The 19,195-nt window shown below is 38.7% G+C and overlaps 1 protein-coding gene across 2 annotated transcripts in view; it reads right to left on the bottom strand.

The window, feature by feature from the left end:
• The window catches only part of CRTC3 (CREB regulated transcription coactivator 3), a 107,509-nt gene that overhangs the window by 21,822 nt on the left and 66,492 nt on the right, over window positions 1-19,195 (bottom strand). For both annotated transcript variants that reach the window (XM_044659144.1, XM_044659145.1), the window contains exons 4-6: window positions 9,898-9,959; window positions 9,048-9,110; window positions 7,261-7,361 (exon numbers count right to left, since the gene is read on the bottom strand). In XM_044659144.1, the coding sequence (XP_044515079.1) occupies window positions 7,261-7,361; window positions 9,048-9,110; window positions 9,898-9,959 (226 nt within the window). The remainder of the gene's footprint in view (window positions 1-7,260; window positions 7,362-9,047; window positions 9,111-9,897; window positions 9,960-19,195) is intronic.

Here is a 19,195-nt window from a genome sequence, read left to right as displayed (position 1 = left end):
AATCTGTCCTCAGATATTTCCTAGCTGTGTGACTCTGGGCAAATCACTTCACCCCCATTGCCTAGCCATTATCGTTCTTTTGCCTTGGAACCAATACACAGTATTGATTCTAAGACAGAAGATAAGGGTTTAAAAAAATATACCAATATGTTTGTTCCATCTTCCCTTCTTATATCTCTTTTCTAGCTGTGTACTTATAAAGTGTTCTTGATGTTTTCATAGGGTCCTAGTCAATATCATTATTCTAACTATTTTTTGAACTCTGTGTTACTTTGTGAAAGAGCTTTTTTCCATTTTTTAATATTTGTATTATTTTATGATGTAGGAACATTCTATTACATCAATAAATCAGAATTTACTAAGCTATTCTCCAATTGCTGGGCACACCCATCCACACCCACATCCACGTCATTTTTAATTCCTTGCTATTACAAATGGAAACTAAGATGCACTTTTGTGCAGAGGACTTTTTCTTTTGAATATTCACAAAACCAATAACTAAGGAAGACTTTTTAAAAAAAAGGAATGAAAGGGAATAAAAGCAAAAAACAGTTCTGAGCAGCATTTCATGCCATTTACCATAGTTAAGTTCCAAATGGTGATTTGATAAATGTAAAATGTTCTATCATTTAAAAAAAAAAGAGGAAAAGGGATGGCAGCATCCTTAATAATCATGGCTAAGAAGAGAATTCTTAAACCAAATAAGAAAAGAGGCACTCATGAAAGATAAAATAGACAATTTGAATGACCTGAAATTGAAAAGTTGTGCACAAATAAAATCAATATGGCTAAGAAAATAATTTGTCAAATGAGGGGAAAAAAATCTTTGCCTGAAACATTTCTGGCAAGGCTCTGATAGCCAATTAATCCATGAACAAATATTGATTAGGTACCTACTATGTGCCAGGCACTGTTTATCCAAAATATTGAGATTAAATAACACAAATATCTAAGACCAAGAGCCATTTCCTCATAGATACACGGTAGAATAGGAATACGAAGATTAAGAGAAGTCCTGCAGGCTATTCATATGGAAAATTACTGCAAATCACTATTTAAAAAGTCAATAACAGTCTTTTGAAAAGGCTATGGAAAGGGGGCAGCTGGGTAGCTCAGTGGACTGAGAGCCAGGCCTAGAGACTGGGAGGTCCTCTAGGTTCAAATCTGGCCTCAGACACTTCCCAGCTGTGTGACCCTGGGCAAGTCACTTGACCCCCATTGCCTAGCCCTTACCACTCTTCTGCCTTGGAGCCAATACACAGTATTGACTCCAAGATGGAAGGTAAGGGTTTAAAAAAAAAAAAAGGCTATGGAAATAAGTTAGCACACTCATCTGCTGTGTGGATATAGTAAATTCAATGATTCTGGAAAGCAATTTGGAATTATACTACTAAAAGTTAGTTAAATGGCCATATACCATTTCTAGGCATATATTCAAAGGAGGTCAAAGATTGATATAAAAATTTCATATGTACTATAATAATGATATATTTGGAGAGGAGCCTAGATGGTAATGAGATGATAGACTTGAATGTCTGTATCTGTCAGGAGCCCTCTCTCCTATCACTATTACTGGGAGGAAGAGGGGAATTCTCAGTAAAAGATGGATTATCAGAGAATGAGCAAGTGATGGTAGCTTTAGAGGTAACTTTACTTGTGGGTAATGTTGGTGGGACCCCAGGCCTGGTAAGCCCAGAACCCCTGTGCCATTTTAACCCAGTGAGAGGGTTTTCTCACTGGGTTAAAATGGCACAGGGGACCTTGATCAGATGGAGTCAAGGCTTGAGCTATCACCCTCTTTGCCTGTTCCTTCTGTATCCCTCAGTATAAAATCTCCTTTTAATCTGACTGCTATTCAAGTTTATTGTTGTAGTTATTAAGGTTGCAGAAGATAGGGAAAGGGTAAAGGTTTTGAGGGGTCCCTAATTACTAATCTCTCCAAAGGTCCTTTTTTCTGGTCAGGCCAGATGGCCAAAACCAGAAATTCACCTTCCCTCCCCTATTTCTTATCGTTCTAAACTATACTATTAGAAATATAACAAGGGTCTTTGTGGTAAAACAGGTAAGGTCTGGAGTCTTCAAGGTTCCGCTCAGTGGCCAACAGAGCCCGCTGACCCCTCAGGCTCTGGAGACCCGAAATCTCCTTTTAATTGGTGTTTGCGGATTTCAGGGAACATCCCAGGTCTTGGGACAATGTCCGAAGAAACCCTTGGGCTGGCTCTTGATCAATCCCAAGTGGGCAAGCAAGTGTCCATCCTTTCTTCTAGAAATCCAAGATCAAAAGCTCCTTTCTTTAGGCTCTCCTTCCCAAGATCCTCTGCTTCTGCTCAACGTTGCTCTGTGTCCCTCCAGCCTGCTTTTCTCAACATTCACTCCTGCCAGCCTGCTCTTACAGTACCCAAATACTTATAGTAGAATTTTTTGTGTTAACAAAGAAATGGGGAAAACATAGATATCCGTCCACAAACTGGAGAACAAACAAATTGTGATATGAATGGTACATGAAAGAAATATTACTATGTTCTTTAGGAAACAATAAATATGAGAGAGTCTATATGAATTAATGCACAGTGAAATAAGCAGGATCATAAAAACAAAATACACAATGACTGACAGTATAAATGAACAGTAAAACAATAATTAATGCTATGTGATTATAATGATCAAGCTTGAGCCCACAGAAGAAAGGAGAAAACAGATCTCTCTTCTTTTATAAGAAGTGAATGTCTAGGGGTGTGTAATAATATACATATGATTTCACACATAATCGAAATGTTATTAGTTTTATTATTGTAGTTTATTCTTTTTAAAAATCTGTTACAATGGAAGACTCATTGGGAAGAAGAAAGGAGAAGGATACATGGAAAGCTCTGTGATCTAAAAATAAAAGTTATCAATAAACTTCAAAAATAACACTTCCATAGTATAGTTCTAGAAGTGGAAGCCTTTGGTCAAAGAAAAATGTCTGGTAATGCATATTGTATGTTAGCAGATTTCTCTTTAAAAAGATCCCACCAATTAAGTTTCACCAACAATATAATGGTACATCTGTTCCCCTACAGACTGCCCAAAATAGTTTATAATTATTATTTTTAACTATCTCTGAAAAGTTGATGGTAGCAACCTAATAAATGAAAGTTGTTCCAACTTGCATTTACCTGTCAGAGAATCTGAACAACTTTTCAAGTGATTATTGAATTATTTTTCCTTCAAGAATTTTCTAATCATATTCTTTGATATGAACTAGAGATTTGGCATTAGTCTTATAAACTTGTCAGTTCCTTAAAGATTATAGACAGTGGATTTTTTATCAGATATAGTTATGTTAAAGATTTCTTCTCATTCTGTTTCTTTTCTTTTGGTCTCTTGCCACATACAATATTTATTTTCATCTAAAAAAAATCTATTTTCTCTTCAATAATTTCTTCTATTTGTTTAATATATGTATTTTGGGGTTCTATTACTAAGTTCCTTATTATTCCCCTGGCTTCAGAGACAGATGCCCCACTTTCCTAGTGCTCTTCCAACCTCTCTGTACCCTTCCTTCTCTGTGCCTCCTTCCCAGGCTCTCCATCCCTCTTTTACTTCTTCATGTGAGTGTTCCTAAAGGGACTGTGCTGGGTCCTCTTCTCTCTTCTTACTACACGTTCTCCCCTGTGACCTTGGTCACTCCTATGGCTGCAAAACACCCATCTGACTTCCCTTTTGAATTCCAGAGCTTTCAGTACAACATAATCACTTAATGTTATCTCCATCTGCCTAGAGAGTACTCCACTTGAGCTGCATGATTAGGAACTCAGAGTTTCTGCATCTTAAGTTTTTACTACCTACCTGGTTTGAGTCTTGGTTACTTAACCTCTCTCTGCCTCAGCTTCCTCATCTGTGAAATGGAGCTACTAATAGTAACTACCTCCTAGAGTTGTTCTGAGGATTAAATGAGAGCTTTATAGAGTGCTTTTGCAAACCTGAAAGTGCTACATAAATGCTAACTATCATAACAATAATTGTCTTGTCAAACTTCTCACATAGTATATTTGTTTATGTAGCTGATGTAACCTGAGGATAGAACTTTACATTTTCCCTAAATCTCATACTATTTGCTCACATTTTAACACACATGAAATTCAGGGAAATTATAATTTAGTGTCCCTATTAATGGTGCCCCTTTCTCCACATTTTGAGGCCTAGTCCTCCCTCTGCACATCAGGGAAGAGAGGAATAAGCATTTATATCTACTTTATATGCCAGCCTTATACTAAGCATGTTTTTATAAAAATCATCTCAAATATTATCAGTTGCTTTCACATTACAGTGAGATTTCCTCATTCCTCATCTGACTACTTTAGGACTTCTCCACCTTACTCCAAGAAGTTCAGGCTCAGGATTATCTCTTCATCCTTGGGACTCTACTTCATCATCACCCCCTGCCTCTCTGATGGGAGGATGAGGCCATTTAAAGAGAGAGCTCAGCTCTGATGTCTCCTCATTGCTTATCTGGCTGTACTGTCTATGGGACTTCTCCACCATGCCCTCAAGGTGGGTACTTCCTCTCCTACTTTTCAGCTCTCTTTGTGTGTTGTTTACCCCCACTGGCTTGTGAGTTCCTTAAGGCAGGGACTGAATTTTTTTGTATTTGTATCCTCAGGGCTTAAAACTATGTTTGGCACATAGTAAGTGCTCAATAAATATTTAATGATAACTATCATTCACTATGATCTTTCTGCTGGTATTATTTGCATTTTTAAGCTGATCACTATTTTGTGCTCCATTAGAGAGAATTTTAGACATCCTACCAACTTGAGTTCTTTTTAGTTCTTTTTGGAATCAATGAGAGTTCCTCCCATTCCCCTTACTAGTAAAGCAGTTAAATCTAGCCTGTTTTGGTCCCTAGATCTGGTAGAAGTGGGAAGAAGGGTGTCACTAGCTAGAACCCTGAACATGGTATCTGCCCAAACTCTAGGCCAGTCACTTCCTCCATTTTCTATGGGAGAGGACAGGTAGCAGATGGAAAACTTTGGGAGTCTCAACTAAGGGTAAAGGGTAACTGTTGCAAAGTTGGATCTAAATCTTATATGTGAATGTGTGCATGTGAGAGAGAGACAGAGAGAAACTAAAATTAAAATTAAACTATACATGTTAAGTATAGTCATTTCTGTAACCTATATTAATGTCACTATCACAGAGTACAATCATAATTATTCATCTAATTAAATGTGTATCAGATTAACTTAAGTTCAGTTATCCTTTATTTACATAGTTTATAGCTCATGTTGCATGGCTCTTTATTTACAACTAAGAAAATTAAGAGGGAACCCAAGGGTTCAATTGCTAATATCCAGTAAAAATTCCCAGGGAAAGAACAGCTGTTATCACCCTACCAGAATGCTTAATCCTAGACAGAAGTTATACTTTCCCATCATTTTTTTTCATTTTTACCTTATTTGGTAAAATCTATGATTAGAAATACCTTTTTTCCAAAGCTAGTTGATATTTTTAAATTCCAAAGGAAGGAAAATGAAAAGCTTTAATGAAGTACAGGGAGAAAAATACATGAAACTGTTTAAAATAGTATCCACCAGCAAATCTAAGACTCCAGAAATAATTCTCATCCTTGGAGACTTGAATTTTAAAAATACAAATAGTTTCCCATGTAAACACAAATCCATATTTGGATGCATTTTTGATTTATGGTTTAACTGCAAGGAAATATTACTTCATGCACAAAAGCAGCCAGCCAGCAGTCATACTTATGATAAGACTACCTTTTAGCACTTGCAAATTTAGGAACCCAACAACTTCTAATTGATGATTTAAGGGAAAATAAAATAGATCTGCTTAAATCACTCTATTGTAATTTGTATTGATCAGTCCAATCATTTTAATGTCTGGATTCTTCTATGCCTCTGTAATTCTTATTTCTTCCTGCTTCCTGAAACTTCTTACCTTTTCCATGTTCACTTTTATCCTTCATTCCTTTTAGAAAAACTGAAAAATTTTGTACCAGATAAGAAAGAGCTATTACAATTAGCTAGAACAGAAATTAAAATCCTTTTTCTGGCTTCCAGGGCACTATCAATCTTTTGTCAGGCTTGGTTTCAGCTGAGTCTAAGTAAGCTATTGACTAATTCTACATTCCCTTGATGACATTCAATATTCTCTCTTCTGTTTTTGATTCTAGCCCCCAAGTCCCCTTCAACATCTGCTTCCTCCTATCTGTTTGTCATGGCTATCCATCTCAGTCTCCCAACACCCTCAGCAAGCCACAAAGCCTTTTTTAGAAACTCCAATACAATCAGCCTAACTTTGCCTTCATGGTTTTATATTTGTGGAAACAAACCCATCTACAGTATTCCTAAATTATATAAGACCCATTACACTTTGAAAGAGCTATCATTAAGGGAAGCAAAAATTAGCTTGTTATGCTTATTACAAAATAGACATATTCCTTTCTCACTCATTTATTCAGTTAATACCCATGGAAGGCCTACTGATGGCTGAGCAGAGAGAGCACAACAGCATGGAAGGAGTGCTTATTCCTCCTGCCTGGGAGATTCTAAAACCCATCTAGGATGGCCAGGTAGGAAGAATACCACCCCCAGGGACATGCACTCTGCCCCCTTGCTTCCTTCCTTACCTGAGTTGCATAAAGTACCCTTAAGTTTGAATGAGATGGAAGAATTCCAGGCCTTTCTATCTGCCCTGCTGATCCCTAGAATTCTAGACCTCACCATCTGCCCTGCCTTCTTTTACCACACATGCTGTCTCTTCCAGTTGGAGTGCAAGCTGGACCTGGAATGTCTTGACTTTTTGTACTTATATCCCCAGTTCTTAGTATAATACTCAGCACATAACAAACACTCAGAAAATCCTTTTTTTTAAAAGTAATTAATTAATCCACACCAGAAGAAGTCATTGTGAGAACTAGTTAGAACTTTGAATTCTAAAAGCAGAGAAAGACAGAAGAATTAATTCACAGTTGGAAGAATTTTTTTTTCTTATTTCAATGCAGACCTAAAAGTCCTAAAGGTTTTTTTTATTATTTTCCTCATTTTAGGCATGTAAATCAATTTACCAATCAGCAGAATTCTACAATTACACATCATTTGGATCTATTACAGATTATAAACTCCTTATAATTCTTCTTGGTGTCATTCATAGCATGTATATAAGTCACTACTCAGCAAGTGCCTAAAAAGAATCATTCTCAAAATCTAATGGAGCAAAAAAGAGGACACTGTGATTACTAGTGCCCAATCTTACCCATGCACTGGGAAGGCCAAGATGACTGGTCTCCTTCTCCATAGGGGTCCTGTGGTTTGGTGCTTAAGGCACTGGTATGAAGAGCAGAATCCGAATTGGTCCTAAAAGAGCAGGGTAGAAGAAAAACTGATTGAGTCTCAGGATGAAAAACCCTTGGGCAATATAGACTTGCTATGTCTGGAGAAATAAGCAGCATTCACCACTAAGTGTAAATGAGTAGAAGCAAAAGAATTAAAGTTTCATTTCCTTCTATTTTTATACATTATAGGAAGCTCCATTCTCTATGATTAATCTACTCCTTAAAACACAATCCTCTTGTGAGACTCCCAAATATTTAAAAGGAGGGTCATATGCTCTCCAGTTATTCAAATTGAACTTTAATGACTGAAAAGCCAAGATAAGACTGCCTCCTTCACTGAGAAGGAATTCACAAAGGTACCTGGTCACTTCATAAGTCTTGCCAACAGAAAGCCTCACACTATGACTCCTTCCTAGTCTTCTCCAACTCATAAAGCACTCACAATTCTGCCCATAGCAATAGGTTTTCCTATTTCAAAGTATCTGTTCCTATGCAAAAGAGCATTAACAGTTGTTGCAGATAAATTAATAAAGTAGGGTGTAAATGTTTAAGATTAGGTATTATTAGGAGGCTTATCAAGCAAGGCTAGAGAATTCTAAATGAAATGGGGAAGCAGGAAGTGGCTCTCACTCCATGTTGGCTGAGTGCAAGTTACTGTTGACCAATTGATTCAGTGGGAGACCTCAGGGAAAGTGAGTTTTGTATCCTGAAGGAAGAATGATCTACCTGTGGGAAGACAGGTTGAGAATGTCAAACCCGACCTGGGCTGCTGGTCATCTCAGGGGTTTAACTCCCTAATCTTACCCATCTCTGGATTACTAGCCGAGGCCCTGGGAGAGCTGCGTTACCACTGGATTTGGACAGGACTCAGCAGTGAGGATCCCACTTCCATCCCTGATAGTCCAGCTGTGCCTTGATATAGCCTTTAGTTTAGTGTAGATAAGTTCCTTCCCTGACCCAGAGACTTGCCCATAGGGTGTTAGAATAGACATCCCTTTCCCTTCCTTCAAATCCAAAGTTTATCTAATTAAACTTGTTTATTTACCCTTTTTATACATTAAACTATTTTGTTTTCCTTCCTGTTTGTTTCCTCTCACCTCAAAGAACCCATAGTGTGTGAGTAGTTCATCTTTATGTTATTCCCTGGTTTGTGACAGAGACCAGTAATTCCATCTATCATTCCTTTAGTGAAAGGGTTATCAGATTTACTCAGGCTCTGATACCCTATCCTTCTTTGTGAGTTTAATCTGTGAGTGGCAGTTGCCCAAAACACCTACTGGTTTCTCAGAGATTAATTTATACTTATATATATTCTTTTAAAACAGTCCACTTTCAGCATTCTTGAAGATAATCTCGCCACGTCTGTCATGCATTGCCTTGACCTCTAGATTCCTGGAAGCTTGAGCTTTGTCCTAAATTCATCTCTCCAGGATAGTCAAAGCTCACATTGATTCACACCATCAGGCCCTGCTTTTGTTTTTGGGCCATGATTCATGCTGAGACTCATGAGTACAAGTCTGACATCTTCTGCTCTATCAGTCAAGTAAGTGAATAGTAGTATTCATGAGAGATGTAAAAATCTTAACTAATAGGAGTAAAAGGATATTTTAGCATATAGATCATCTCTAAAGATAGCTGATCTGAGTTAGCTTCTCCTTTCTGAGTCATTTTCCTGTAACAAAGATTGAGTGGGAAAGAAGTACTTTACCTGTTAAGTGCAGATGTCAGCCTGAATCCGGGGTGCTTCTCTTCCTTCCAAGGAGGCTGCTGCCTTTGAAAATCAAAAGAAGCAAAAAGTTGAAGAGATGCGCAGTCACACAAGAGAGTCAAAAGAAATTGTCTGGATAATGGAGGATGTTAGAGCCACAGAATTCTAATAGCTCTCCAGTTTAGCAAAATGAGGGCAAGTTCAGTTGGAAGGCAGAAAGTATCTTCACTTGATATAAACTTACCTTTACAAAGCAATGTGAGCCCCTCAAGGCCTGAATTGCCTCACTTTGTATCTATGCCCTTGGCATCTGGCCCAGTGCCTGCCTTACTGTGGTGCTGCTTGCTGACTGAACAGTGAAATATATCTCAGAAAGCCTTAGGTTGAACCTCTCCTGCAAGCCCCATGCTGAGGCAGCTCAGAGCAGCCTTTAAGTGCCTTTTTGGGGCCTCAATCTTGTTATGCTTGTTGTGCTCTCTGGGGAAGAATACTTGGCTTTCCCCTTTCAATGGAGTTACAAAATAATCATGATCTGCTTGTAACTCATAGGATATGATTTTAAGTCCACGGCTTCCGATCTCTTTACACTAATGATTTACAGGGAATTCTATGATTGCCCAAGAAAAATTAAATAAACTTTGCAGCTGTTTAAGACTGCTCCTCTGTAGTACTCAAAGCTGATGAAGTCATAGGAATAGTTACACGCTGTTCATCATGGCTCCCACCAACACAGTTTTACAATAGCAAAAACTTCTAGACATTTTCACTAGAAATTCATATCGTATACCAAAGGGATAATGTAGGGGTGAGTGCCATGTGCTGCCCCAGCTTTGACATGCATCTTGCTTACCTTGTCCAATTCTCATCTCCAGGCTGGGAAGGATAACTGCATCCATAAGAACTGCTGTCAAAGTGGAATTGTGAGTGAAGGAAAATACAGGGGTCCCCGTGACTACAAGAGTGAGAGCACAATTGGGCAGCTGGAGTTATCCAGGAGTTAGACACAGTGCCCATTCAAGATCTACCACCTCTCTGCCTTTTCCCTCCAGGCCTTCCTTACTGCCCCTCAGCCTCTGGGTCTGCCCTCTCAGTCAGTGGATCTCTCTTGGCATGCTTCCAGGCCTATAGTTTTCCTATAGATTAAGACTCTTCCTTTTTAAATTTCTTACTGTGCCTTGACAAAAAGCAAAAGTAAAATGCCAAACAAAAGCCTTTTATGTTCAGAGCAAAGCACTACTTCATCTTATACAGATGATAACTCGTTTGAGGGTTGTGATCTTCCCCTGCTTTGAGTTAATGTGTACACTGCTTTTAAAATGTTTTTTAATTAAAAAAAAAACACATAACTAGGTGGGGATGGAAGGAAATTAACAACAATTCTTCATATAACTGAAGACAGACTGTAATATTGCATAACCAGGCTGGGAACCACTGGAGCAAGGCTTTAATAAGTAAAACATATGATAGTTCTTATCAGAGAAAAACTTCTCCTATTCATTCTTGAGCCTGGCTCTTATGTATGGATTTGTGGGTAGGGAAAAAATTTTTTTCATTCTAAACCAAATGTCTAGCAATAAAAATACACAAGACAAAAACCAAGACCATTGTCAGAAGACCTGGTCTCAGATCCTTCCTCTGCTATTCATTATCAGTGTGACTTAGGTCAAGATATTTAACCTTCCAAGGTCTCATGTTCTTCAACTGTCAAATGTATGTTTTTGCTAGATGGTCTCTGCAGTCATTTCTTGCTCTTAAACCTAGGATCCTAAGGTAAAGATATCATCTCTAAACTAGTAACAATCTGTTTTTTAAAAGTATATATTAACTTGAACAGAGGAGTAACATAAACACTCCCATCTGCTTGTGACACTTTCTGATTTCTTTTCTGTGTATTTAAAATTCTTTGTTGCTATTTTTTCCCCATAGTTAGTTTAGTGTTTCTGCTTTCTTCATTGTATATCATTTCATGTGAGTCTTTCCACACTTCTCAAATATTCTTGATACTCATTTCTTACAGAGCCATAAAAAACTCTAGCTCTATCACTTACTATATAACTTGGGGTGTGTTTTGAATTCAAATCTTGCAAAGCCAAACCAATGTTCTTTCCACAATGTAAAGAAATTTTATTTTATGGCCTATGAGTTGTTTATAGTTATTTGTTATTGTGAATAAAGCTACCATGAAGATATAAATAAACAAACAAACAAATAAATAAATAAATAAATGAGCGAGCAAACAGACAAATAAATAAATAAATATTCTTTCCTATTTCTTTCCTTCTTACTGTTTTAGATAGAATGAATTGTGTTCCTAGTCTGGTACCTTACATGACATGGCAAGCCTTGGTTCTCAACTCCTAAGCTAACAGCACAAGTTCTAACAAGCCCTACCTACCAGAAGGCTTGGATGCCCAGGGTCTCGTATTAATAACTAGTACTTACTGGAGGTCCTCCTGATTTCAGGTCTAGTTTTCCACTCAATGCATCACCTGGTTACCTCATATCTTAAGCCAGCATTGGCAAACTGCACTTTCATGCCGTCTATAAGCCCCCTGCATTACCCTAGAAAGCAGAGGAAGGAAGTGCTCCCATTGGGTTGCTGGATGGAGGGGCATGTGAACATTGTCCTTAGGTGCGGTGGAGAGGGGGAGGGGAGCAGCCCCCCGGCACGCCTGGACACATGTGCCACATCTTCACTGACATAGGCTCATACAGAGTAAATGGTCCATAAATGTGTTTGTTTTTTAGTCGTTCAAGTAAAATTGGCCTAAGATCATCCCCGGATAGCTGGGAATGAAAGGTATCTGTCCTCCAAATGGTAAATAATCTCTGCTCTAGTTTTATTTCTAGAAGGAAGCCAAAATTATTATCAGGTATCACAAGTAAACTTAGAATCTCAAAAAAGCAATGCTTTACAGAGGACTTATTAATTCATACTATTTTTGAATGAACAGTATCTTTCAAATGTGAGTCACACGTCAGATACCTTTAAAAAACTTTTTTTTTTTTAAACTTTTACCTTCTATTTTAGAATCAATATTGTGCATTGGTTCCAAGGCAGAAGAATACTAAGGGCTAAGCAACTGGGGTTAAGTGATTTGTCCAGAGTCACAGAGCTAGGGATTATCTGAGACCAGATTTGAAACTAGGACCTCTCTCTGGGCCTGGCTCTCAATCCACCTAGCTGTCTCCTTCTGTCTTTTCTAATGGAAGATGTTATTAAAAATTTATAATCAGGCTCCAGAGTAAGGAGCTACGCTAGAGAGGAGCCAATTCAGAAGCAAGTAGCAGATATATGTCCCAAATACCTCTGAGACCACAGAAGTAGAATGAGAAAGGTCACAGTTCTAGCATCCAGTCCAATGTAATGCCTCTGGAAGAACAACCAGAGAAGAAATCCCAAACCAAGAAAGAACACGCAATTCTATCACTATGAACTGGCAGGGCTTTCTACCTAAGTAATAGGGGCTGAGCCCAGGAGCAATTTTTGTTGCTCTGACAAAAACCCAGTTCAGAAATTTGTGGAGCTCAGACCAGGGGGTGGACAGCAAATTTAGACTCTGTGACTAGATCAGACCCCTTTGGGGGCCCCCAAGAGGAAATAACTTGGCATTCAGTACTCCCAAAGAACAGGATTAGCCCATAGCTTCCTTCCAGAGATGCATAATACCTGACCCTAACAAATCTGAAGTCAGGAAGGAAACTGGAAGAATGAGCAATCAAAAAAAGAACCCCACCACAAGGAGCTTTTATGGTGACAGGGACATTCAAAACATGGAAAAAGGGAATGACTCCAAAACACCCACAGTCTCAAAGAAAACACTACACAGATAAACATGTGCCTAGAATTCTTGAAAGAGATGAAAGATGGTATGGGCAGGGATTGGGGGAGTTTAAAATGTTTTTATAAATGAGAATGGCAGAGGAAAAATTTGGAAAACAAATGAGAGTTATGTAAGAAAGAATTGGAAAAGAAATTAATATAACCTACCCAAGCAATAAACTCAGAAAATCAGGATGCCTAAACAGAAGCCAATGATTACATGAGACAAACAAAGTCAAAACATTGAGAAAAAGGGTTCCAGGTTAAGATGGCGGCAGAGTAAGAAGCAGCTCTTAACCTCACCTGACCGAAACACACAAAACTCCTCAAGGGGACATAAAAACAAGTCCAGACGAACGGAGGAACCCCACAACAGGGCACAGCGTGGAAGGTACGTGGAATCGAGGCATTTCCATGCTATAAAGGGGTGAAACAGCTCTCACTAAATCGCGGGCTGAGCAACCACCCCACCCCCACCCCCTCCACACACAGCACCTATAGCACCGAACCCAGCTAAAAAGAAATAGAGCAAGTTTGGGGCACCCATCGAGTCATTGGCAGCTCCAGGGCCTGTTCCTGAGAGCAGCAAGATTTGGGACCTCAAAAAGCCAAAGAACGCACCCAAAATCTGAGCACGGGCTTAGGGCGCAGAGCGCGGGAGCAGAGCTCAGGCGGGCTCAGAGCTCAGGCTCCAAGGAGGCGTGGGTGGAGGCAGACACAGCCACAAGCTAAAGCTCTGAAATCCTGAGTGGGGAACCAGCGTGGATGGGTGTACGACTGTGGAAGCAGCGCCCTGAGACTTGTAAAAAAACCTCCGGCAGAGGATCAAGCAAGGGGGCCCACCAGGGGGCTTGACCACGGACAGACCCTGAGCGCAAGGATAAACCTGAGAAGCTGCAGGGCTAACGATGGCTACCCAGTCTCAGGAAGTTCAGGAGAGAAAGATTAACAACAAGAAAAAGAAATCTTTAACACTTGACAACTTTTACACAGAGAAAATCCAGACAACCGAGCAAACAGAGGAGGAGAACAAACAAGCATCCAGACACTCCTCAAATAAGGAAAACTCCTCACAAGCTATGGAAGAGTTCAAAACTGAGATTTTGAGGAAAATGGAAGAGATCTGGCAAGAAAATAACAGTTTAAAAGGTAGAATCTTACAACTGGAAAGTGAGGCTCAGAAACCAAATGAACTGATAAGCAAATTGAACACCAGAAATGACCAGATTGAAAAGGAATACCAGAAGCTTATAGCCGAAAACCAGAAGATTATGGCCGAAAACCGAAGGATTATAGCTGAAAACCAGTCCCTAAAGGCTAGAATTGAGCAGCTAGAAGCTAATGATCTCTCAAGACAACAAGAAGAAATAAAACAAAGTCAAAAGACTGAAAAAATAGAAGGAAACATGAAATATCTCAATGAGAGAGTGACAGACCAAGAAAACCGGTCTAGAAGAGACAATTTGAGAATAATTGGTCTTCCAGAAAAACCAGAAATTAATAGAAACCTGGACTCCATACTAACAGAAATAATTCAGCAAAATTGCCCTGAAGTCCTACAACAAGAGGGCAATGTAGACATTGAAAGGATTCATAGAACACCTGCGACATTCGATCAAGAAAAGAAAACACCCAGAAATATAATCGCCAAATTCAAGAGTTTCCAAGCAAAGGAAAGAATCTTACAAGAAGCCAGAAAGAAACAATTGAAATATCAAGGAGCACCAATCAGGATCACACAGGATCTGGCAGCCTCCACGCTAAAAGATCGCAAGGTTTGGAATACGATATTCAGAAAGGCAAGAGAGTTGGGCCTGCAACCACGGATCAACTACCCATCAAAATTGACTATATATTTCCAGGGGAAAGTATGGGCATTCAACAAAATTGAAGAATTCCAGGTATTTGCACAGAAAAGACCAGGGCTAAATGGAAAGTTTGATATCCAACCACAAAAATCGAGAGAAACATGAAAAGTTAAATAAGATACAGAGGGGAAAGAAAGAAAACTTATAATTTTTAAATTTGCCTTTTTAAGGGCCTCAGTGAGATTTAATTATCTGTATTCCTATGTAGAGAAATGTTATGTATAATTCTCTGTAGTGAACCCTATTCACTACTATAGTATTCACTATTATAGTAATTAGAGGAATAATTCACAGGGTGAGGGTGGAACACTAAATAAACTAAGATGACATGGGGGATAGGAAAGAGGGGGTGAATAGCAGGGGACACCAAGAGAAACTTGAGTGAATAAGAAAAATAGGATATTCTATTACACACAAAGAGGGCATGGGAAGGAGAGGGGACAAATACTATTATAAGAAGGAGAGGAAGAGAGCATTAAGAGGTAATAATCAAACCTTACTCTCAGTGTAATCAACCCGGAGAGGGAAGAGTAGCTATACTATCCATTGGGACATAAAACTCTTATCTAACCCTACTGAGAAAGTTAGAAGGGATAAACCAAGGGGAGCAGGGGAGTGGGGAGGTTAAAAAAAGGGAGGGGAGAAGAAGGGGGAGGGAATTCATAAGGCCTTTAAAAACAAAAAGAGGGGGAAAAATAAGGGAGAGGGTAGAAAGGGAAGTTAATCAAGGGATAGGATAAGGGATAGCGGCTTAATACCAAACCACTGGTTTAAAAGGAAATAGTATAAGAAAAAGGGGGTAGGAATAGGGGAGGATACGAAAATGTCAGCAAATGCACAAATGATGATTATAACTCTGAATGTGAATGGGATGAACTCGCTCATAAAACAGAAGCAAATAGCAGAGTGGATTAGAAACCAAAACCCTACCATATGTTGTCTACAAGAAACACATATGAGACGGGTGGACATACACAAATTTAAGGTTCAGGGCTTGAGCTATTATGATTTCTGACAAAGCCAAAGTAAAAATAGATATGATTTAAAAAGACAGGGAAGGTCATTACATCCTGATTAAAGGCAGTATAAACAATGAGGAAATAACACTGCTCAATATATATGCACCAAGTGGCATAGCACCCAAATTCATAAAGGAGAAACTGGCAGAGCTCAAGAAGGAAATAGATAGTAAAACCATACTAGTGGGAGATCTAAATATTCCTCTGTCAGATCTTTACCTGCACTGAGGCCATTCCTCACATGACCCACCCCTCTGCCCAGCAGTCCAATGGGAGTGCTTCCTCCCTCTCTGGTGTAGGATAGGGTGGGGGAGCAGCAAGGCACTCAGCCTGAGGGTAGGCCCAGCACTACATCTCTAAAAGGTTCTCCATCACTGCCCTAAAATAATATACAGACTCAATTTCCTCCATCATATAATGCCATACAAAAGCTGAACAAAAGATATAAAATAACTGAACAGATTTGATCAATTCTCTCTTTTTTGGGGGGAAGACAATATTTATCAAACATCTTTAGTTTGAAAGGCACAGTGATGGGATCTGTGACAAGATACAAAGAACAATACAAATGTTCTGACCTTCAGAGGCCTTAAAACCTAATATGGGTTTGTATAATACAAAAAAGACAATTTAAATAAAGAAATAATGGCTTCTATTCTTTATTTTTCCAAGTTTTGACATTTATCATTCCTATTCACCCTCAAACATAATTGATGTCAGTTTTCAAATAACAGGCCATTCCTTTTATGACCAGACATTTCAATCACCATCAATTAGTTCTCTATAGAGGATTAATTCAACAGAAACAGATATGGGAGCCATTTCATTAATACTTTGAAAAGGACAAAAAATCAGCCGTTAATTAATATCCATCCCTTCAATGGCCAGGACTGTCAATCATTAAATTAGTTATCCAAAGAAAAGTAACCCTAAAAACCCAAACCAATATGAAAAACTCATTAATACTTTTAAAAAACCAAACAATTCTGAGCTACCATCTTCCAATCAACATTAAGTATTGGTTCCAAGGCAGAAGAATGGTATGAGCTAGGCAACTGGGATTAAATGACTTGCACAGGGTCACACAGCTAGGCCAGATTTAAAGCTAGAACTTTGTGTCTCTAAGCCTTGCTCTCTATCCACTGAGCCACTTGGCTGTCCTTTTTCATTAATAGTCTGAAAACAGAACAACCCATCAGGAAGACTATGGCTAGTTTGAAAAGGCTCATGAGCCTGCCCTGACGTCAAAGGGAGAAGCTGCAGGAGGGCCAGACTACTCTCTATTACCTTTTTATAGTCAGAAAATTAAGTTTCAATCAAATCCAAACTTTCCCTGATTGACCTATACTCTGCATCAATTTACATTCATTCTGATGACTTATTAATATGGGTACTCTTTCTTGAGGGATAGATCATAAATCAGAATCAAGTAAAGCAATCCTTCTCCCTTGAAAAAAGGTCTGGCTCAATGTCTTGTGACATGCTCTCTGAAATATGCTTATGAACTACTACGAACACTCTGGCTTTCCTCTTCTTCAGTGTTCTCTCCTCATATTAACTGCAATGACAGTTGTATTTCTTATACACATCTTAATGGAGAATTTACAGAAGTGGTCCAGAGAATAGAAACATATAGGATATGGTGTGGCAAGGGCATGACCACAGACTATAGAGAGGAAAGAGTGTCCCTATCAGTGGAATGGAATCACATACTTCCCAAAAGATCCCTCCCCTAGTCAACAAGTGAAGAGATCTCAGGCTCTTTAAAATACTGAAGCATCCAAGTACTTCTATAAAACACACACACACACACACACACACACACACACACACACACACACACACACACACACAGATTTTGGAAAGAAAGGACTCAAGCAAAAACAAAAACTCACTTAAAAAAACTATCTAAAGAATCCAGATAATTAAAAGTTTCAGTGATATTTTTCTCCTTCATATCTTTTTTCATATTTTGAACTATCTAAAGCAGTGATAGGCAAACTACGGCCAGCAGGCCAAATGCAGCCCCCTGAAATGTTCTATCTGGCCGAGACATTATTCCTAATCTGAAGAATACAATGAGTAGGATACAATACAATAAAACTTCGAAAGAGTTGCCTTAGAAACAGACTGACAGATGAGCATTTCCGAATCCTTTGGCCCCCTCTTTAAAAAGTTTGTCCATTACTGATCTAAAGAATTGCCTCAATTCTTCTTGCTTTCACTTTCACTAAAAAATTGCCTTCAATTTCACATAGCCTAAGCCAAATGTTTATTTTCAGATACAAATTCTCAGATTAAATTCCTTAATTATAAGGAAGTATGATATAATGATGACAAGACCACTAATTTGGGAGTCAAGAAATTTCCACAAATTCTGGATGTGCCAAAAACATGCTATATATAACCTTAGGCCATGTCTCTACTTAAAAAGAAATGAGAATAATTGCTTCTCTCTTTCACAGGAAGAAAGCCATTAAATTACACTGCATTTCATGGATAATATCAGTAAGCAAATAGAAAAGTTATCATCAATAGTACCTCATTAAAAATATTTTATACATGGGATGGGGATCAGAAAAAAAAACCCAACTGCATGAGAGAAAAACAAACATGGAAGAAAAAATATCAGACTTAAACATGAAATGCAATGGAATATCGATGTACAGGAGAAAGACTTTCAAATATAAAGGAAAGGAAATTCAAGAAAGACAAGACTACTGTACAACCACCAGAAGATGGAATGTACTATAAAGAACAATGAAGCTCAAGAGGTGATCTACCCTGCAAATCTGAGATCAACTATAAAGGAAAAAAGAGCAACATTCAAAAACAAAGAAGAGTTCAAAACATTCTTAAAAAGAAAACTAGGCTAGAAGAGATCATTTCCTTCTCAAATGCCCCAGACAATGTAAATAGAAAGGGAAACAAATCCATAAATTGTGATAATTAGATTAAATCTACACTGCCCATCTTTAGATTTAATCACCAAAGGTGAGAGCACCTTCCAATTCTGGGAGGTCCTAACCTACTCCTGGAGTGAGTAAGGAATCAGAATCAACAGACCACCCCCTGCACTTTCTATGAGAAGCGTCTATTGTGATTGGACACGCAGGCTTGGGGAAGGCACTGGAAGTTACGCATACGTGACCCCTATAAAAGAGGGAGTTGAGTGAGTGAGGCGGCTGCTGGTTTGGTGAAGGGGACCTGAGGGAGCTTTGCTGTTTCGTGACCGACACTGTTCCACATGGTGAGTTTAAAGACTGAATCTTCATTAAGAAACTTACTTTTATACACTCTGTGAATGAAGTTGGCTCCATTGCCCTCCAGGCCTCAGGCCCTTTAACCCTGGGCTGAGGGTTAAGATCTACCTGGACTAATCAGTGGGATAGATTCTTATCTCCGTACTTCCTCTCTCTCTTCTCATGTAAATAAATT

Source organism: Gracilinanus agilis, chromosome 2 (genome assembly GCF_016433145.1).
Source record: "Gracilinanus agilis isolate LMUSP501 chromosome 2, AgileGrace, whole genome shotgun sequence".
Classification (NCBI taxonomy): Eukaryota; Metazoa; Chordata; class Mammalia; order Didelphimorphia; family Didelphidae; genus Gracilinanus; species Gracilinanus agilis.
The sequence above is the reverse complement of the archived record's forward strand: the minus strand, read 5'-3'. Positions and strand labels throughout refer to the sequence as shown.